This window comes from Budorcas taxicolor, chromosome 5 (genome assembly GCF_023091745.1).
Source record: "Budorcas taxicolor isolate Tak-1 chromosome 5, Takin1.1, whole genome shotgun sequence".
NCBI lineage: Eukaryota > Metazoa > Chordata > Mammalia > Artiodactyla > Bovidae > Budorcas > Budorcas taxicolor.
In genome coordinates this window covers 131852617-131872423 of record NC_068914.1, presented here as the reverse complement: position 1 = coordinate 131872423, position 19807 = coordinate 131852617, and the positions used below count along the sequence as shown (strand labels likewise).

At 36.4% G+C, this 19807-nt stretch overlaps 1 protein-coding gene across 1 annotated transcript in view; it reads right to left on the bottom strand.

Annotated features, from left to right (window-relative positions):
• The window catches only part of ABCC9 (ATP binding cassette subfamily C member 9), a 153318-nt gene that overhangs the window by 119531 nt on the left and 13980 nt on the right, over nucleotides 1-19807 (bottom strand). Inside the window, exons 6-12 of the mRNA XM_052641509.1 lie at nucleotides 15718-15884; nucleotides 14446-14688; nucleotides 11019-11213; nucleotides 8748-8900; nucleotides 8101-8256; nucleotides 7398-7532; nucleotides 3761-3923 (exon numbers count right to left, since the gene is read on the bottom strand). Coding sequence (XP_052497469.1) covers nucleotides 3761-3923; nucleotides 7398-7532; nucleotides 8101-8256; nucleotides 8748-8900; nucleotides 11019-11213; nucleotides 14446-14688; nucleotides 15718-15884 — 1212 coding nt within the window. The remainder of the gene's footprint in view (nucleotides 1-3760; nucleotides 3924-7397; nucleotides 7533-8100; nucleotides 8257-8747; nucleotides 8901-11018; nucleotides 11214-14445; nucleotides 14689-15717; nucleotides 15885-19807) is intronic.

Below are 19807 nucleotides of genomic sequence, written 5' to 3'. Positions count from 1 at the left end.
GGATTCTCCAGGCAAGAATACTGGAGAGGGTGGCCATTTCCTTCTCCAATAACTCATTCTAAATATCTTTAAATAAGTAATCTCTTGATAAGGAAGAGCAAGAACAGCTGCTATTTTATTAAAAACTACATATCTGGCACTCTGCACCCAATGCAGGAAGCGGGACCATTTCTACCTCAGCATAAAGATGAGAATGAGATGCACGAGGTCACACAGCTGGGCTTCTCAGACCGTGCTCACCACCACTTCGCTCTGCCACTACCCAGCAACTCACATTACTCACACATGATAGGAGCACCTTCATGTGCATTCTCCTATTTAATGATTACAACTACCCCCGTGCAATAAAGAAAACAGCAAGGATGAGTAACAGGCAAGGTTCTAAACTAAGAGATGACACAGCTTGGATTAAAACCCACACTTTTCTGGTCAAAAGCTTCATGTTCTTCCCACTTCTTCATGTAAAACTATCAAAGTGAAGAGAGAAAAAATAAAAGTGTCGTTCATTCTTTTTTCTGCCAATAAATTAAATCCATAAACAGCACATATCCATTTGGAAGTGGAGATTAGGAAATGATTCAACAGAATTTCTTTTGCCCCCAGATATCATCTCCAGTGGCAAGAACATTGACTCATAGAGATGGATCTTCTGTTCTATTAGCATTTGTCTCGTTTAACTTTATTTTTCAGTATTTTCCAATACCATGGATTGAGCATTTTTATGTACATTATCTTACTTAATTCCCCCAGGTATGCTTAATACAGCCCAACTTCCTGATGAGGAAACCAAGATGCCACCAAACGCTGACCAAGGTTGCAGAGTGGATAAGGCACTGAGGCAGGATTTCATTTCAGGTCATCCTGCACTTCAAGACCCAACAATAACCACTATGTTGTATGCCTGACGTTTTCCTTTCATTTTTTTTCTTATGGTTTTCTGCAAATACCACTTACAAAATATTTTTAACAGTTACAGAACAGTGCCACATTCACTGTTTCATTTGATTCTTACACTAGACCTGTGAGGAGGTATCCTCTCTCTCTTTTTTTTAAAAAAGATTTTTTGATGTGAACCATCTTTGAAGAATTTTACGGAATTTGTTAGAACACTGCTTCTGTTTTATGTTTTGGTGTTTTGGCTGCGAGGCATGTAGGATCTTAGCTCCCTGACCAGGGGTTGAACCTGCACCCTCTGCACTGGAAGGTGAAGTCTTAAAACACTGGACCATCAGGAAAGTCCCGAGAAAGGCATTATTTTTATTATACCAATTTTTGGAGGAGGAACCTGAGGGAGTGAGGTTACTGAACACTAGCCCACTTGCCAGGTGCTTTATACACAATGAGTACAAATCCCTTGACATACCGCCTGGAATACAGTCAACCAACAAGTCAGTCAACATCTGCAGCATTCTTTAATCTATTATCATCTTTACCACAATGCTACATGATAGAGATTTTTATCATCCAATATTACAGATGAAAAAATTGAGGCTTGGAGAACAGAAGTAGTGATTTGGTCAAAGCCAACCTGCTATGAAGTGGCAGAGCTGAGATTTACAACCAGTTGTGTTCAACTCACATAGTGGAAGCGCTTCACTCCCATCAACACTCTTAAGTAATCAAATGATAAAACTTGGACATGGTGTAAGTGGAACTTCACATCATTGCATCAAGAATTCCTGCTGCGTATAATCATAAAAATGTGACTATGCTCTTTGATCTTCATGATTTCTTTGCTTTCTGTTTCTAGAATGGTCTCCTCTGTCCTCTCCTCCTTTGTCTCTGCCTTTCAAGAGCTAACCCAAATCTTATGTAACTGGGTTGAGTTCAACAACCCACCTCTATTATTTAGCCGCTGGATGATCTGGGGAAATTCGTTATTTAAGCTCTAACCTCAATCTTCTAATTTGCAAAATGAAGTTAATAATGGAATCAAGATTACTGGGCTGCTGTGAGGACTAAATAGGATGAAATATGTAAAGTCACTTATGGCAAAATTGGCTGAGTATCTCAAAATGTTTTTGTTATTATTATCATAGTTACTATTACTATCATCATCACCATTTCTGGCCACATCCATCTACCCCATGAGAACTTTAGTATACTGCAGACAGAAACAGATTTTAGGAGCCAGCAGCTTACAGTTCTATCATATAAGCAAGTAGATATCAATCATTTCATCTTCTAGCATTTTGACACTGTATGAGTCGTGGTGCAGAGCTGGAATATAAATCTTCTTCTCGTTTCCTTTCTAATGTATCCAGCACTAGGGCTAAAATACATGAGCTATATAAACCAAACACTTTCCTTACATCCATTTCACAAAAGAAGTGTTTATAATATCTAAGGACTCAAGTAGTTCAGAATTCAAGAGGAAACCATCTATAAATCTCCAAACTTAAAGTTGTTGAAAATCTTGAGAACAATAGAAAGGAGCAAAACTGACATACAAACTAAATCAAACATTGGTGGGAGTAGTTTGGCTAAGTTCATAAGAATTCTGCTAATATGAACTCATTCTTCTTACAAGTACTCAGTGTCACCCTTTGAGGAAAACAACAACAATATTTTTGAAATAATCATGTTTTTAAAATTAGAGTTGTGGAGGAAAAGCTTTGTATTTAAAAAGTCTTCAGCATGTACTGGAAAAAGAGGGTTTTATATAAATGTAGTTTGGCTTTTTTTTCACCTGGAAATGTTGACTTTTTTCCTCCTCAGTTTCCAAAACTGGCATTTCAAGTGCAATCTTCAAGGAAATATAATATCATAAGCTCCCGAAGAGACAGGGGAGACAACCGCAGATAATTTTTAAGGAGGTTAGGGGATAAGATCAATAGTAATATAGCCAAACCAATTTATTTATTTATATTTTTACAATGGATATTTTTTAATTTACATTTTTTAAAAATTGGAGGATAATTGCTTTACAATACTCTGTTGGTTTCTGCCATATAGCAACATGAATCGTCCATATGTATACATATGTCCCCTCCCTCTTGAACCACCCTCCCACCTTCCACCTTCCTATAGAGTGACGATCTCACTCCTCTAGATTGTCACAAAGTACTGGATTTGAGCTCCTTGTGTCATACGGCAAATTTCCACTGCCACCTAAGTTTACATATGGTAATGCGTATGTTTCAATGCTATCCTCTCAATTCGTTCCACCCTCTCCTTCCTCCTCCTGGGTCCACAAGTCTATTCCCCATAAGCAAATTTTTACTGAAAACCCACTATGCATCCCAACTGCAACTGAAATGAGGGTTTCAACGATCAGACCATCCCCAGTTTACAGATGAAGAAACCAAGGATTTCAGATGTCAAGTAACATGGCAAAGATACAAACTTGCAAGGAGTCAAATTCAGTTCTACTTGACTTTAAGCTTATTCTGACTTTGCTCTTTAATTTAAATTTAAATAGGAACTTCCCTGGCTGTCCAGTCACTAAGACTTCGCCTTTCAATGCAGAAGATGTGGGTTTGATCCCTGGTCTGGGAGCTAAAATCCCACGTCTCACAGCCAAAAAATCAAAATGTAAAACAGAAGCTATACTGTAACAAATTCAAAAAGACTTTAAAAATGGTCCACATCAAAAAAAAAAAAATTAAATTTAAATAAACTTGTTTAGCTACTGGCTACAGGACCTCACAAATAGAGAAAATAAATGTACTTCCTCTGATGTCTAAAATGTCTCAATGATTGTAAGTTACACCGAATAGACCACATGTTTTTGGTGATCCTCAGAGCGATAGCAACTTACTGGAGAGTGATGTATAAAGAGCAAAAGTTTTGAGACTGGAGAGTTCTTTCATTCTTGTCTCTTCCACACTCTTGCAAAAGATGTGCTCCCAGGCGTACAGCTTTAGAAGTTTGATGCCTTTCAGTATTTCATTTGTTTTCTTCAGTCTCTCAGTGGAATAATCCTATAAAAGGAAGGAATAAAAAACAATGCAAGCTGCATCCAAGTGGATCAGAGAGGCAAGGCCATTACTGGATACGGACTGAGAAGAACTTGATTTCTGCCTGGCTTGGCCTCTAATGATGGCTGTGAGATTCCTAGGAGAAATAGTGAAACTCTCCGTGCTCTGCCTCCAATGTGAAAATGAAGAGTTGAGTGAGACAGCCTCCAATTTCTTTCCACCTAAAAACTGTTCATGCCTCTTTTGCTTTGGTTTAAATAAAAGCAGTGTCTTAAGTTTCATACGATTTCCTTGAATGATGTCTGCAGAAAACACATACAGACATGTAAGGAGTTGATAAAGAGACTTCCAAGGGTGCCTTCTGATACCTAAATCATTTAATTCTCTCCTCAGCTCCATTACTCATGCTTAGGAGATGAGAAACAATGAATGTAAAAAAAGTTACGTCACTATTGATTTGGGAATGTGAGTGTACACTGTTGCGTGTATTCGAAGTGAATCTTCATAAGACACTTAGTGAAACCAAGCCTATAATCTTGAACTTCAAGAGATTCCTATCTCCTTCTTCATAAGCTCTGTCACAGAGCCTAAATTAGATTTTGTTGTTATTGTGTTCTGTTAGTTGCTCAGTTGTGTCCAATTCTTTGCAACCCCATGGACTGTAGCCCACTAGGCTCCTCTGTCCAAGGGATTCTCCGAGCAAGACTACTGGAATGGGTTGCCATTCCCTTTTGCAGGGGATCTTCCTGACCCAGGGATCAAACCTGGTCTCACATATTGCTAAATTGGATTTACTGATTGCTAACGACACCACCCTTATGGCAGAAAGTGAAGAGGAACTAAAGAGCCTCTTGATGAAAGTGAAAGAGGAGAGTGAAAAACTTGGCTTAAAGCTCAACATTCAGAAAACGAAGATCATGGCATCTGGTCCCATCACTTCATGGGAAATAGATGGGGAAACAGTGGAAACAGTGTCAGACTTTATTTTGGGGGGCTCCAAAATCACTGCAGATGGTGACTGCAGCCATGAAATTAAAAGACGCTTACTCCTTAGAAGAAAACTTATGACCAACCTAGATAGCATATTCAAAAGCAGAGACATTACTTTGCCAACTAAGGTCCGTCTAGTCAAGGCTATGGTTTTTCCAGCAGTCATGTATGGCTGTGAGAGTTGGACTGTGAAGAAGGCTGAGTGCCGAAGAATTGATGCTTTTGAACTGTGGTGTTGGAGAAGACTCTTGAGAGTCCCTTGGACTGCAAGGAGATCCAACCAGTCCATTCTGAAGGAGATCAGCCCTGGGATTTCTTTGGAAGGAATGATGCTAAAGCTGAAACTCCAGTACTTTGGCCACCTCATGGGAAGAGTTGACTCATTGGAAAAGACTGTGATGCTGGGAGGGATTGGGGGCAGGAGGAGAAGGGGCCGACAGAGGATGAGATGGTTGGATGGTATTACTGACTCGATGGACGTGAATCTGAATGAACTCCGGGAGTTGGTGATGGACAGGGAGGCCTGGCGTGCTGCGATTCATGGGGTTGCAGAGTCGGACACGACTGAGCGACTGAACTGAACTGAACAACCTGGATTAACTGTAGAGACATGGCTGATACAAAAGCCTCTCTTTAGTCAATTCTATCAGCTTCCTCCAAATTCTATTAGATTTACTAGGAAAGTACAGTATCATCTGTGAACTCTTAAAAGGAGCTGCAGAGTGGCAAAAGGTAGATAGGAAGAAGCAAAAGCAGCAAACGATCTGAGTTTTTTGAAGTACAGTTGAGTTTTAGTATTGTGTTAATTACTGCCATACAACAAAGTGACTCAATTATATACACACACATATACATACATACACATTATTTTTTAAATGTTCTTCTCCATTATGGTTTATCATAGGATATTGAATACAGTTCCCTGTGCGATACAGGAGGACCTTGTTGCTTATCCGTTTTGTATATAAAACCTTGTTTCTGCTAACCGCATCCTCCCACTCCATCTCTTTCCCAAGCCCTTCCCTTTGCGAACCACCTGTGTTCTCTGTGTCCCTGATTCTGTTTCTGTTTCATAGATAGGTTCATTTGTGTCATATTTCGGATTCCACACATTAATGTTGTCATATAATATTTCTCTTTCTCTTTTTGACTTACTTCATTTCGTATGATGATAATCTCGTCACATCCTTCTTGCTGCAAATGGCATTAGCAAATGATCTGATTTTATTCATCTTTTTGTCTCTTGAGGTTCTTAACTGCCTATCCATGATTGCTGGTGAGTGAATGACTATAGTATGAATGGCAAAATGAGAATCAGATGTTAGATTGTCATGTCCCCTCTTTGAGTCTCTCTTCCACACCTTTCTGTATTCATGTCCTACAGTAATGAGGAACCTCACCAGAAGCAGCAGAAAAAACAAGTGATAAAAACCATTTGCATGACAAGGGACTTACTTGTCACAGTGGAAACACCAGGTTGGAAAACGGTCCACCAGTGGCAGCATCTCTACATTTCATGCCTGATTTGTAGACAAACTGGCTCATATTTAATCAAACTTTATTTCTAAACATGATGTCAATAATTTTATTATTTGCAAATACTTCTTTAAAAGAAGCCAATTCTTGCTCAAATAAAATGATTTCATGGCAAACTGAAGCCAGAGTATGTGTGTGTGTGTGTGTGTGTGTGTGTGTGTGTGTGTGTGTGTGTGCTCAGTTGTGTCCAGCTCTTTGCGACCTCATGGACTGCAGCCCACCAGGCTCCTCTGTCCATGGAATTTTCCAGGCAAGAACACTGGAGTGGGTTGCCATTTCCTACTCCAGGGGATCTTCCTGACCCAGGGATCATCTTTTGCATCTCCTGCATTGGCAGGCAGATTCTTTACCACTGTGCCACCTGGGAAGCCCAACTGAAGCCAGAAAGGGTCAATAACTGAGCTTTTTCCTACTTGCCAAGTTGACCATAAACATACTCAGGCAGAGCAGCTGCTACTGAAACATTTCAGTGTAACTCCATAGCTCATCACGTGGTCTGACTCAACCCTCAGAACATTTAATCTCAGAAGCACTAAGTCTGACCCTTTATTTACTCCTTGATGCATTTGTCCCACGTCAGTAATTGACATCCAATATATATGTAATCAAATGCACAAGTAAGTGTATTCTGTAGTATATGCTAAGTGTAAGTAAGTGATCTGCAAGAGCTGAAGCCTCATCATCACATCACGACTTGTAAAAACATCAGGCTTTGTGGTGGTATTTAGCGTTTAAGGTCATTAAATCTTAGATGTCAAATCCACTTTTAAAAACTGTTGTGCAACCCACAAAATGCACATTCACTGCCCAAGAACGAAAAAGAAATATTGGTATTTCATTTCAATATAATGATTTCCAAAGAACCCTGAGTGGTATTAATTTCCTATATATTTAAAAATGAAACCACATTACTAGATTTTCCTAATAAGGTTTCCAAGAGATGTTACTTACAAGAGTGCTCTTCTGAGCTTCTGCCAACTTTGTAGCAATGAAGTATTGAATTGGCGCGAGGAGCACAATGACTGCAGCACCAACCAAAGCGCTGGACCCAAGCAAATTATAGAGCAGGATCACTCCCATGATGATCTAAAGGGAAACACAAGGCGAGGGCTGAAAGAGCAGGCATGTGGGGACCCCTGCATAAAAGGACATATGTTTTAGTGAAATTGTAGTAGTTCTTAATTATTAAGTTTAAAAATTTGAGCACGCTCTGGGAGACAGTGAAGGACAGGGGAGCCTGGTGTGCTGCCATCCACGGGGTCGCAAAGAGTTGGACACGACTCAGCAACTGAACAACTATTAAGTTTGTTTGGAAGTCAACTCAGCTGTGACTGTAGGATTTCACGATGATTTATCTGGGGAAGGCTAAGTAGTAGGAATTTATTTTTAGCAACATGATGTGTACAACTGGTGTCGAACCAATTTACTACATGAAGTTGCAGAGGGGTCCCAAGACGCTTTTGACCAGAAACAGTCATCAAACTTTTAAAAGGACACAAACTTTTTCTGGAAAATGTTGTCATCCACCATAAATCAGCATTCCATATTTTTTGGAATTACATTAGCTTTTCAAATGAAAAAGCAAACGAATTTAAAAACTGATAATTTCTTATTATTTCCTCAGCAAATAAGAATCATACTCATATTGATCTACCTGAACAGGCATGGCCCATAGATTGGGACACAGGAACAAGAACCACATGAGCTGATTGGTTTCAATGGCGACCAAGTTATTGATCTGACCCAGGGTCATCTCACCCATGGATAAATTAGATGTAGAAAGCCGAAGGATTTTATTATATATCATGGCCTGCAAAAAAGGGAAAAAAACATATTTGAAGTTCAAATTTTAAAAATCAAGACTATGCTGATTTATTCGCATTAAAAATCTAAGATTTTTAAATTTTCTGAAAAAAAGGAGAAAACCCTATAATGCCATCTTAAGTCAGCTATTATTTTTATTTCAGCATTGTTACTTTTAATCCTCAACTAAATACAAACTTATTTTTCCTGATGCTATAATCTCAACATATATTCAAATTTAAACATAATCTCTGGAACAAACAGTAACAGAAGTAAATAAATGCAAGATTTCAAAATATGTTAATATATTATTAGAAGTATTTTTAATTCAGTGGGTTTATTAATTAAGTTTATGGGTTTTTTTTAATTAGGTAGATCCTGAAAGTATTGATGTCATAATATCAAACTGAAAATGGAAGGAGAAAAACAAAACTGAATTCTCAACTATTTCTATCACTGAATGGTTTGTGGTCAGGATCTTTCAGAGCTTGTACGTACCAGCAAGGCTCCACGCAGGTTAATGCCAGTCTCAATGGTCACATAGTAGGAAGCCTGCAAAAATGTCCTTTGCAGAATAAGAGCCAAGAACAGAAGAACTGCTAGAACATAAGCATTTTCAAGAAATTCCTTTGATGAGAGGGTTTCTAAAGCCTTATCCCGAAACAAACAAAAAAAAGATGTAAATTAAAACTATTCATATACCAGCATATAGTTTGCATTTATCAAATAATGTATGGTTGCTTAATATAAAAATTCAATGTCTTTATAATATAGCAGTAGAATGAGTCAGAGCAAGGCGATTTTGGCTTTTCCTCATAATGTCAACAGATACAAACACAAACCAGTTGAACATAAAAAATTTCAAATGGATCATTAAGATTGTTGGAAATGCCTGATTGTAGAAAAAAAGGTACATTTAAATTTTTTAAAGTTAATACATTTTCTACAAAGATACAGTCTACCTTGGTTAACTGGAAAATATTAGTAGTAAACCAAGACAGAAGTTAGTTTAGATTGTATGTAATTTAGAAGTAGAACCTACAACATCAGCAAGACCAGTGGGACAAATATACAATTTCCATAACCTTATTAATTTAAAATAATAAAGTCTACACAGTTGACTTTTTCTGATCTTCATCTTAATTCATATAGTGAAAACATAATTATAAATGGTAAAAAACATAAATTGGCTATTTTGCCCAAAAGACAATTTCAGTGACAAAACATAACTTTAAAAACTATTTCATTCCGATTACAACTGAAGACATCATAAGAATATACAAATTGATAGCTTTTTGTTTGTAACAGTAGCATATGGTCACTTATTTGTTAGAAATGAGGGAAAAGTAACACTCAGATAAACACAACATGTCAATTGAGCCACTGTTTTTTTATGGTTTCGAACAGTTAAATTCTAAATATTTCTGGTCCCTTCCTTGTCTTTCTGGGGGATACACACAAATGTGTAAATTTTCTTCTTTCTCAGAAAAATACATGGTTAATACATGTAAGTACAGGGATGATTGGATACTAAGTGGAATTTCAATATCTGTATATGATCAGGCTAGTAGGGATAAAACATCACAAACATGTATTCAATGGTAATGTAGCTGGTTCACATTAGTAACAATTGAGCACTAATATATGCAAGGAACTGGGTTTTGAGGGCAAAAATGGGAACTTCATAGTCATTCTGTTTAGAGAGCTCGCAATCTAGAAAGATAAGCATATCCATAGATACCATATGCTCATTATAAATAGCATTTATGGCAAGTGCCAATGTGAAGCGAGAATCAAATTCCACCAACAAGGACAATCAGAAAAAGCTTCAAGGAGAAGGCAACATTTACTGAAGGCTTTAGAAACACGTACAATTCCAATAGGTAAAAAAAGAGGACTGGAAATCAGATTGAGACAATAAAAAAGGAAAACTGACTCATCAGGACTAGAGTTTCTACACGTGAAACTAGGGAAATCAATTCTTATTTTAGAAGGAAATTGGGAAGCTCATGATGCAGACTTTCTTAAGAACAGAAAATATAAGGTTGTAAATTTATAACAGCAAATATTTTACACTATATAGTCCCCAGTAGTAACATAATGTCTAATAAAAATATAATGTGACTTGACCTGATCATTATGAAACAAGGCGATGGCTTTCACTATATAGGAAACCAAATCAAGTCACATTGCCCACTTCACTGGTCACTGAAAGTGAAGTCGCTCAGTCATGTCCGACTCTTTGCAACCCCATGGACTGTAGCCTACCAGGCTCCTCTGTCCATGGGATTTTCCAGGCAAGGGTACTGGAGTGGGGTGCTATTTCCTTCTCCAGGGGATCTTCCTAACCCAGGGATCGAACCCAGGTCTCCCACATTGCAGACAGACTCTTTACCATCTGAGCCATCAGGGGGAAAAAGTGACTTAGCCCCAAGGACTCATGCATGAAAATTCTTTACAGGATTGCTAAAAAGATCTAATAAAATAACCAATGTGAAATTTCTGAGCATCATTTACAGAACACAGTAAATGCTATTAAATGTTTATAACTTCTGAATCTGAGAAATAATTTTGTTGGCCAAATCCATTCAATGAATACATAATGTTTTTCTCTACAAGGAAAATTACAGTTTTCATTCTTTTAAAAAGCATTCAATTCTCTGTTAAGAAGACTGTCTGCACTGCTCATAAAACTGCATTTTAAAAAAGTTAACGATTAAAAGAAATTTGTCAATAATATATTTCCATTCAAAGGCACCACAAACTTACTCTTGTTGGGTTATTTGTTTCATTCTGGGTTTCATTTACACGCTGAACTATTCCAGAAATACAGAGAGGTCCGGCAAAACCCAGTAAGTCAGCAAGATAACGAAATGTGCTACTAAGTAGAATTGGTCGCCCGAAAGCTCTGTACATTGCCAGCCATATAGATGGAGTCCGATTTGGGTCATCTGCCACTTTTTTCTGAAATAAAAAAAAAATTTGATGAACCAAAATAAAATGATAAAGTGGCAATTAATCTTAGCCACTATGGAAATCTCTTCTAGTATTTCTGATATTTTAAAAGATAAAAATAAATGTTACTGAGTCACTTTCAATATACTACATATAGTTTGGTATTCCTGTATTCTTGCAACCAATAGATGATTAATTTTTAAGTATATATTTCCATTTATTTAGCTAATTATTTTAATTTTGAACACATTCCAAAACTTTATATGTATGTAATATATATATTTAGTTCTTAGTGGCTTAACAATGTGTTGGTTTCTGCTGTACAACGTCAGCAGAATGTATGTAAGTATACATACATCCCCTGCGTCTTCAGCCTGCCTCTCATCCACCCCCATCCCACCCCCTAAGTTATCACAGAGCACCAGACTGAACTCCCTGTGTTACACAGCAACTTCCCACTAGCTTTCTATTTCCCACATGGTAATGTATATATGTTAATGTTACTTTCTCAATTCATCCCACCCTCTCCTTTCTCCACTCTGTCCACAAATCCATTCTCTACGTCTGCATCTCTATTCTTGCTCTTGCAAACAGGTTCATCACCATTTTTCTAGATTCCATATATATGCATGACTGAATGCATTTTAATGAAAGAAAGAGAATGAAGAGTAACCAGGCACATTTTTCAAACATTTTGTATTATTTTTAGTTGTCAAAGGATGACCCCAAATTTCCAAAGTCCAAATTAAGCTTAATTCCCTTTGATTTAGAAAATGAAGATATCAGTTATGAATATTATCAAATGATACTGTATGGAAAATAGTGAAATACAAAGTACAGGTTACTGACAGTCTAGTTAAGATTTCTGAAGTTTACTTAAGATCTAAGATATTAGGTCACAAGAGATTAACTTATCAAATTATTACAAGCTAAACAAAAGAGGTCATCCTGAGGTAGGAGACAATGTGCCTCTGGACACCTGGTGTTTGTCAGGTGGAGTAAAACTGAGCTTCTGTTCTAACCCAGACCCTCCAAAGACAAAGCTAGTGGCAAAAGCTGAGCTCTGCTAAAGCAAAGAGACAAAAGTACTCGCTCTTGAGGTCAAGGAAGACTTCCTGTTTGCACATGTGCCAAAAGGCTTCTTGGGGGTTGAAACGGGAGGGGAACCCACCGGGAGGGGAACCCACCCCCTAAGTGTGGACATGCACCATAGACCTCTGAGGTGGGATCCACCTTAGAGAAAAGTTGCTCACACATCTTGAGGAGGGTCCGTGGACCAGTCAAGGGTGAAGAAAGAAACAAAGTAATTGGCCAAAGGTAAACAAAGTCCCAGAGAGACTGTCTTAGATAAGTGATTTACATCACCTCTGTACTGAGCTCCTCCTCACTCAGGATGCTCCAGCTCCTCTCCGCGTGTGTCTCTCTGCCTTGCTTCTGACATACTGCCCTCCTCCTCACTAGAGAGGATGCCCATACCCTTCTCCTCTGGGTGTGTATCTCTGCCCTGGTTCTGAGTTAGATAAACAAACTGTTTTCTTGTATGCTTTCCCACGCATTGTGCTATGTCTCTAACAGTAAACTTTGTACCTGTTATTACAGTTTTTCCCTCCTTGAAACATTCTTGCTTTCAAACAGGGGCAAGAGCCAGGGCCACTATGCTTCTGCCTCTAGCTCCTGGTGGTCTAGTGGCTAGGACTCTTGGTTTTCATCCAGGTTAGCCAGGTTTAAACCAGGCAGGGAACCCCACCCTTCAGGACCGCTCATGTCTCTTCAGGCTCTCCCTCTGAGATCAATCCTAGCTTCAAACTGTTTCTTCTCCAGGTATTTCCTGTCTCCATTAAATGGGGTCAATACTTTTTAAAGTTACATTAGACTTGTGCCTCCTAGTTATTACTTAAAGAGATGCAAAATGAAGAATGGTAATACTTCTGCCAACTTGTGGCTTCACACTTCTATAATCATTTGTTGAAAAGATTCCAAGACCTGAACAATCATAATTACGTTTTGGCAAAGAAGCTAACTCAATGCAGTGGAGTTCAGTTGTGTTTCATATTCAACTCCTTGTGAGATGAATAATTTTAAAGCTTACTGATATTTAAGCAAATCTGTGTTATAAAGAGCATTCAGAAAACTAAAGCTATGCTTAGACTATATTATTAATCTTTATTTAGAAGTTGTTAAAAAACTATGCAATACTTTTCCCAGAGGTGAAACCAGAGAGATGACTCAGGTTGATCTGTAGTAACCATTTCCTGGATTAATAATTTCATAACACACATTTTGACACAAAACAGAGGTCATTTTCATCATTTACCATAAATGCTTTGTTGATCTAGATTTAGAACAGCCAAAAACTCTTTAACTGATCCACCATACAGTATTTCCTTCCAATGTTGGTATAAATATTCATATTTTAATTACAATAATATTTGTAGGTGACAGCAATATAAAATACATCCTCCACTGTGAATAGCACACAAGACTACTGAGAATGATAAAAAGACAAATTGAAAATATCCAAAGAGTCTCATATTTAAATCTTTGAAGGCAGTTATAAATACCCACAGAAAATACCAGCAGAAATCAATTTTGCCAGACATACAGAGTGATACATGGAATAGGCAGACGATGCCCCTTTATTTAATTTAGTTTCCCAATTTTGAAATGCAGAGTCCAAGTTTTAATTAATATTTAATTTAAGGATTTTCATTTCTCAAAAGTTATTCCTGGATATGATCTATTTTCCCTTTAAATAATAAAATTGTCAAGATACTTGAAACAAAACAATGAAAAATCCGTGGATTATTAATATTAAGCACTCTCTGTCCCTCCTCATGTAGTGACTGGGCAACTAACGTAACATATTTCATTGGCTTTTCCAGTTATTTCCAGCAGCCCAGTTAACATGACTCAAAACTACTGGGAAAGACAGATGGAGAAAATCTGTTCTCCCTAAATATTATTTACTATTAAGAGAATCCACCGGCAATGAAGGAGAGGGCTTTGATCCTTGGGTCAGGAAGATCCCCTGGAGAAAAGAAATGGCAACCCACTCTAGTATTCTCTGCCTGGGAGATCCCATGGAGAGAGGAGCCTGGCAGGCTACAGCCCATGGGATCACAAAGTCAGACATGATTGAGCAACTAAACAACAAAAGCTTAACATTATTTAAGCTTAGTGCCTTTGTATTAAGAAGCCCATTCTCTACAATCAAGGCCATGAAAAATGGTTACTGACTTACCTTTTGTTCTTCATATGCATCTTTCAAACAAACATAGTTTGTTACTGCTCTCATTGCTATTGGTAATTTTCCAATTGCCTTCAGATCAATAGGCTTTTTATGAGCAGATATGATGAGCGTGTTCATCCACCAGTACGTTGCTTTTGACAATAAATTCACGAACGGTTGGAGAAACCTCACACCTAGATCCTGGAGGTCTTCAGGGGGCTTTACTTTCTGCGGATTCACGAAGAACACATATCTCTGTGATAAGAAAAATTCCCGAGTAACAATTAACCTAATTCTTTTTCCACACATTAAAAATAAATTTTTAACCATTTTTACAAATTTCATTTCATGAGGCTAATCTTTATATTTTCATACTTCTTTCCATCCCTTTCTGAAATATTCTTTTGAGAAAAAAATTCCCTTTTATTGTGACTAGATTCTAGTTAAATTCCAGAATTTCCTATTGAATACACTTAGGTGAATGTTAAAATATCAATTATTTCTTTAAAAGAGTTATCACTAAAAATCAGCCTTTCATGATATCCTTTCCTGATATTTCATGATATTTAGTCAACTAAATGAAGATTTTTACACTGTGCAGATTGCTTAAATGTTTTATCAACAACATTGTTGAGTCACTCTCTATTAATTTGTGGTCTGGCTGATGTTTGCTGTTTCCACTATCCATTGCAACATGTATCTTGCTATTCATAGCAAATTCAGAGTGCTCTGACAGAAAATGAACATTGAAAAACAGGTCACTGGTATGTCACACAATGTAACAGGCAGTGTTACCTGAACAGGTTTGTAATCACAGACCGGGTATGAGATTTGATCATGTTACTTTGTTTATAAAGCTAGAGTTCTATCTACAGACGTTTCTTCATCAATGCAATGAAGAAAGTGGATTAAGTTATCTTCTTATCAGCTTGACATTTCTGAGAATACACTAGTTTGATTGAGCCAGGTTTGCTTTGGACCAATTACAGGTGGTGGAACTTCCTGATGAAAACAGTTTAATCTATAATATGGACTAAGCATAATTGTTTGGCACATTCTAGGCACTCAATCAATATTTGCAAATGAATCGATAGGTTCCAGGGTTATATTGAGATTTCTGGAAAATTAATGGTCTGAACTTAATAATTGCTCAACTTTATATTTGTGCACATAACTGATATATCATTGTATAGGCTCTTGAATACTAGTGATGCCAAGCTGACCATGATCTTTAATACTTGCTTCTGAACTCCAGTAACTAAACAAAAATTATTAGATACCCACTCTGACCCGAATGACATTGATCTCCACAGCCATCAAGAGTCCATTCAAAATGACCATTATGCCTGTGATGCAGAAACGCAGGTTTGATATTCCCCAACCAGACTGCCAATATTTGACCAGCTTTATGGTTTTTGTGATAAAGGCCATTACCCAGTACAGGAATAAGGCTAGAAAATTAAACAGAAAAAGAAAAGATACAACCCGTCACTGCTATTTTTAAAGATTTTACTGAACTCTCAGTATAAATACAATACTTTTTAATAACAAAGACAATTTAAGATATTCTCTTTTCAGATAATTTTGTTTGAATTAATCCAGATATGAACAAAGGCTGCAATCCCAACAGATGTGATATCTTAATCATTGCCAAACCTTATTGGCTAGAGGGAAGTCACAGGTCCACTCACACTCAAGGAGAGAGGATTATATACTATGAACACCAGGCAGAGATAATGGAAGGGGTATTTTCACACCCTAAGATGTCTAGACATCTCCAAACATTTGGAAACTAAACAATACATTTCTAATTAACCATATGTTAAAAAAGAAATTACCGAGGAAGTTAGAAAATATTTTAACTAAATTATAATGAAAATACTGCAGATTAAAATTTTAGGAATTGTAACTTAAACAATACTGAGATGAAAATTTATAGCTTTAGGTATTTATTTTAGGAAAAAAAAAAAAAAGACAGATCCAAAATCAATGACCTAAAGTTTCCACCTTGAAAAGGTAGGGAAAGAACAATGAATAAAATGAAAAAATGAGAGATAATAGTAAAAAGCAATAAAACAGAAAAAGAATAATTGAGAAAATAAACCAATGAGGCTGACTTTTTTAAAAGATCAAGAAAACTGATAAGTCCCCAGCTAGACTGATCAAGAAAACAACACAAATGACCAATATTAGGAATATAGGAAAAATTATCCCTATATCTCCTATGTACTTAAAATGGATAATCAGGGAGTATCTTGAACAACTTTATGACAATAAATCAAAAAAATTTAGATGAAACAGAAATTTTCTCAAAAACTGTAATTATCAAAACTGACGTAAATAGAAACAGATACTCTGAAGAGTATATAATAAAGAAATAAATTTATAATTTAAAATCCCTCCTTAGTTAAAACTCCAGGCCCAGATAACTTCACTGATGAATTTTACTGAATTTTTAAGAAATAAAATTAATCTCACACAATGCCCTTCATTAAAGAGAAATAGCAAGTATTTTCCAATTCATTTATGTATCCCAACATATAAAAACCTGGCAAAACTATTTTGAGAAAAAAAAAAAAAACAATATCCCTCATGATCGATGTGAAAACCCTAACAAATAAACTCCAGCAACAGATAGCATGGAGAACAAACCATGACCATGTGTGGCTTAGCCCAGTGTGCATGGCTACTTAATCATTTGAAAAATCAATCAGTGAACACCAGCAGAAGCACCTTAACAGAAATATAACAGTTACAACTGATGCAGAAAAAAGTCTGTCAATAAAATACAATAGCTACTCATGATTTTTAAAAAAAGAAACCTCTGAGAAAGCAAAGCTTTGCATAGCAGCAAACTTACTCACTTGATAAAGTCTTATATAAAAAGTCTATATCAATTCTGTAATTAAGTACAAAAGATTACTTTTCCCCTAAAATCAGGAGCTAGATAAGGATTTCCTCTCACCACATTTATTCTGCATTTTACTAGAGATTCTCCCTAGTGCAATACAGCAAGAAAAATAAAAAAGAAAGCATAAAGTTTGAAAAGAAACAAATATAACTGCCTCTATTTTCAGATGGCATGTTTCTTTATGTAGAAAATCCCAAAAAACTTACAGAGAAATAAGTTAAAGTAATTTTAATTGAATTTCCAAGGTAGCAAGATGCAAGGTCAATATTCAAACCCAATTGCATTTATACAATGGCAGAACAATTGGAAAATAAAAATTTTAATACAATTCCATTTATAATAGCAATGGTAAAACAAAAAACCTAGTAATAATTCTTAGCAAGACATAAAAGACCTTTACATTAAAATTTAAACAGTATTGCTACAAGAAATGAAAGATCTATAAAAGTAGATAATACACTGCAAGACTCGACATTTTTAAGATGTCTTTTTGTCCCCCAAATTGTTCTGTTCATTCAGTGCAATCCCACCAGGGATTTTTTTTTTTTTTCAGTAGAAACTGATACCCTGATTCTAACCTGCACATGGTAATGAAAAAGAATTAAACTATCTAAAGTAGTCTTGGGAGAAAAACAAAGAAAACAAGCTATATAATCATAACACATGACTTCAAGACCTCCAAAGTTATGGTAATCAAGACAGAATAGTGATGACATAAGAGCCCATTAATGGATTGAAGGAATGGAAAATATAAAGGCAAGAAATAGATTATATTTAATCAGGCACTTGCTTTAATCTTTTACCAAGGTCCCAAAGCAATCCAATGAGAAATGGAAAGTCTAGTATGCAGATGGTGCTCAAACACATAGAGGTACATTTGGAAAAAAAGTAACTTGCCACCAACCTTATATACCATCCATACAAATAACTTCAAATGGGTCACAGTCCTAAAAATAAAAACTGAAACTATAAAGAGTCTTTAAAAAAAAACAAACAAGAATATATGTGGGAAATATATTTTGAGGGAAGGCAAAGATTTCTTAAGAGACAGAGCAGTAATTTTACATGAAAAGATAATAAATTATACCACATTAAAATTAAAATCTTCTGCTCATCAAAAGACCCTATTAAGTAAATGAGCTTGCAAGCCACAGACTGGGAGGGAAATATTCTTAAAACATGTGTCTAATGACACAAAATACTGCTACAGCTGAATAATAAAAATGCAATCCCATAAAAAGCGGCAGGAGATATGAACAGGCACTTCACAAAGATAACAAATGGCCAATAAACTCATCAAAAGTGCTCAAGATCATTAGTCAGCAGGGAAATGCAGATTAAAACCACAATGTGTTATTAGTAAACACCAGCATGGCTAAATTAGAAAGTCAAGATCTTCAAATGGATGTGAAACCACTGGAATTCCCGTACGCTGTTAGTGTGTGTAAAATAAACCACTGAGAAATGATCTAGTAGTTTCTCACAAATATAAACATTTATGTATTTACCCTCTGACCCGGCAATTCCACTCCTAGGTATTTACCCAAGAGAAATAAAACATATATTCACATACAAACACAAACAAAAAAAACCCCTTGCACATAATGTTTATAGCAGCTTGTTTTTTTTTCATGATAGGCAAAATCTGGAGACAGTCCAGGAGACTATTAACAAGAGAATGGAAAAACTGTAGTATATTTATGGAATATTTGTGGTATATAATGGAATATGACCCCAAAATCACAAGAACAAAATACAACTGAAACTACGTTATGGATGAACCTCCAAAAATTCTGCTGAGAGAAAGCAATCTTAGAAGAGTTTATACTGTATGATTCAATCTATGTGAAGTTCAACAACAGGCGAATCTAATCTACAGTGAGGAAAAATCAGATTAGATGTTCCGCTACAGAGATGAAAAAAGGACTGATTAGTAAGGGGCACAAGAGAATTTTCAAGAATGATGGCAACACTTTAGATCATTACAGAGTTATTCAGGTGTGTGCATTTAGTAGTTTGAGATTTCTATACGTTGGTATATGAATTTTATCTCACAAAAAGAACCGCAAATATTTAGCTAATAATATGCATGCTGAAATAATTAGGAGGTGATGAATATCAATTCCTGCAACATACTTTAAAATGCATCAAAAAATTAGGATGAATTGATAGATGGATAGAAGAAAGCAGATATTTGATAAAATAAATAGAAGAAAATAACAGAATTTAGGTGGTAGGAAAATGAGTATTCATAGAATTCTTTCAATTTTCTGTATGTTTGGTGATGTTTATAATGTAATGTTGGGACAAAATTACTAGTTCTGTGTTCTAAAAATGTGTGACTCTTCTAGATCCAAATATTCCTCCCTCATGCAAAGAGTTGACTCATTGGAAAAGACCCTGATGCTGGGAGGGATTGGGGGCAGGAGGAGAAGGGGACAACAGAGGATGAGATGGCTGGAT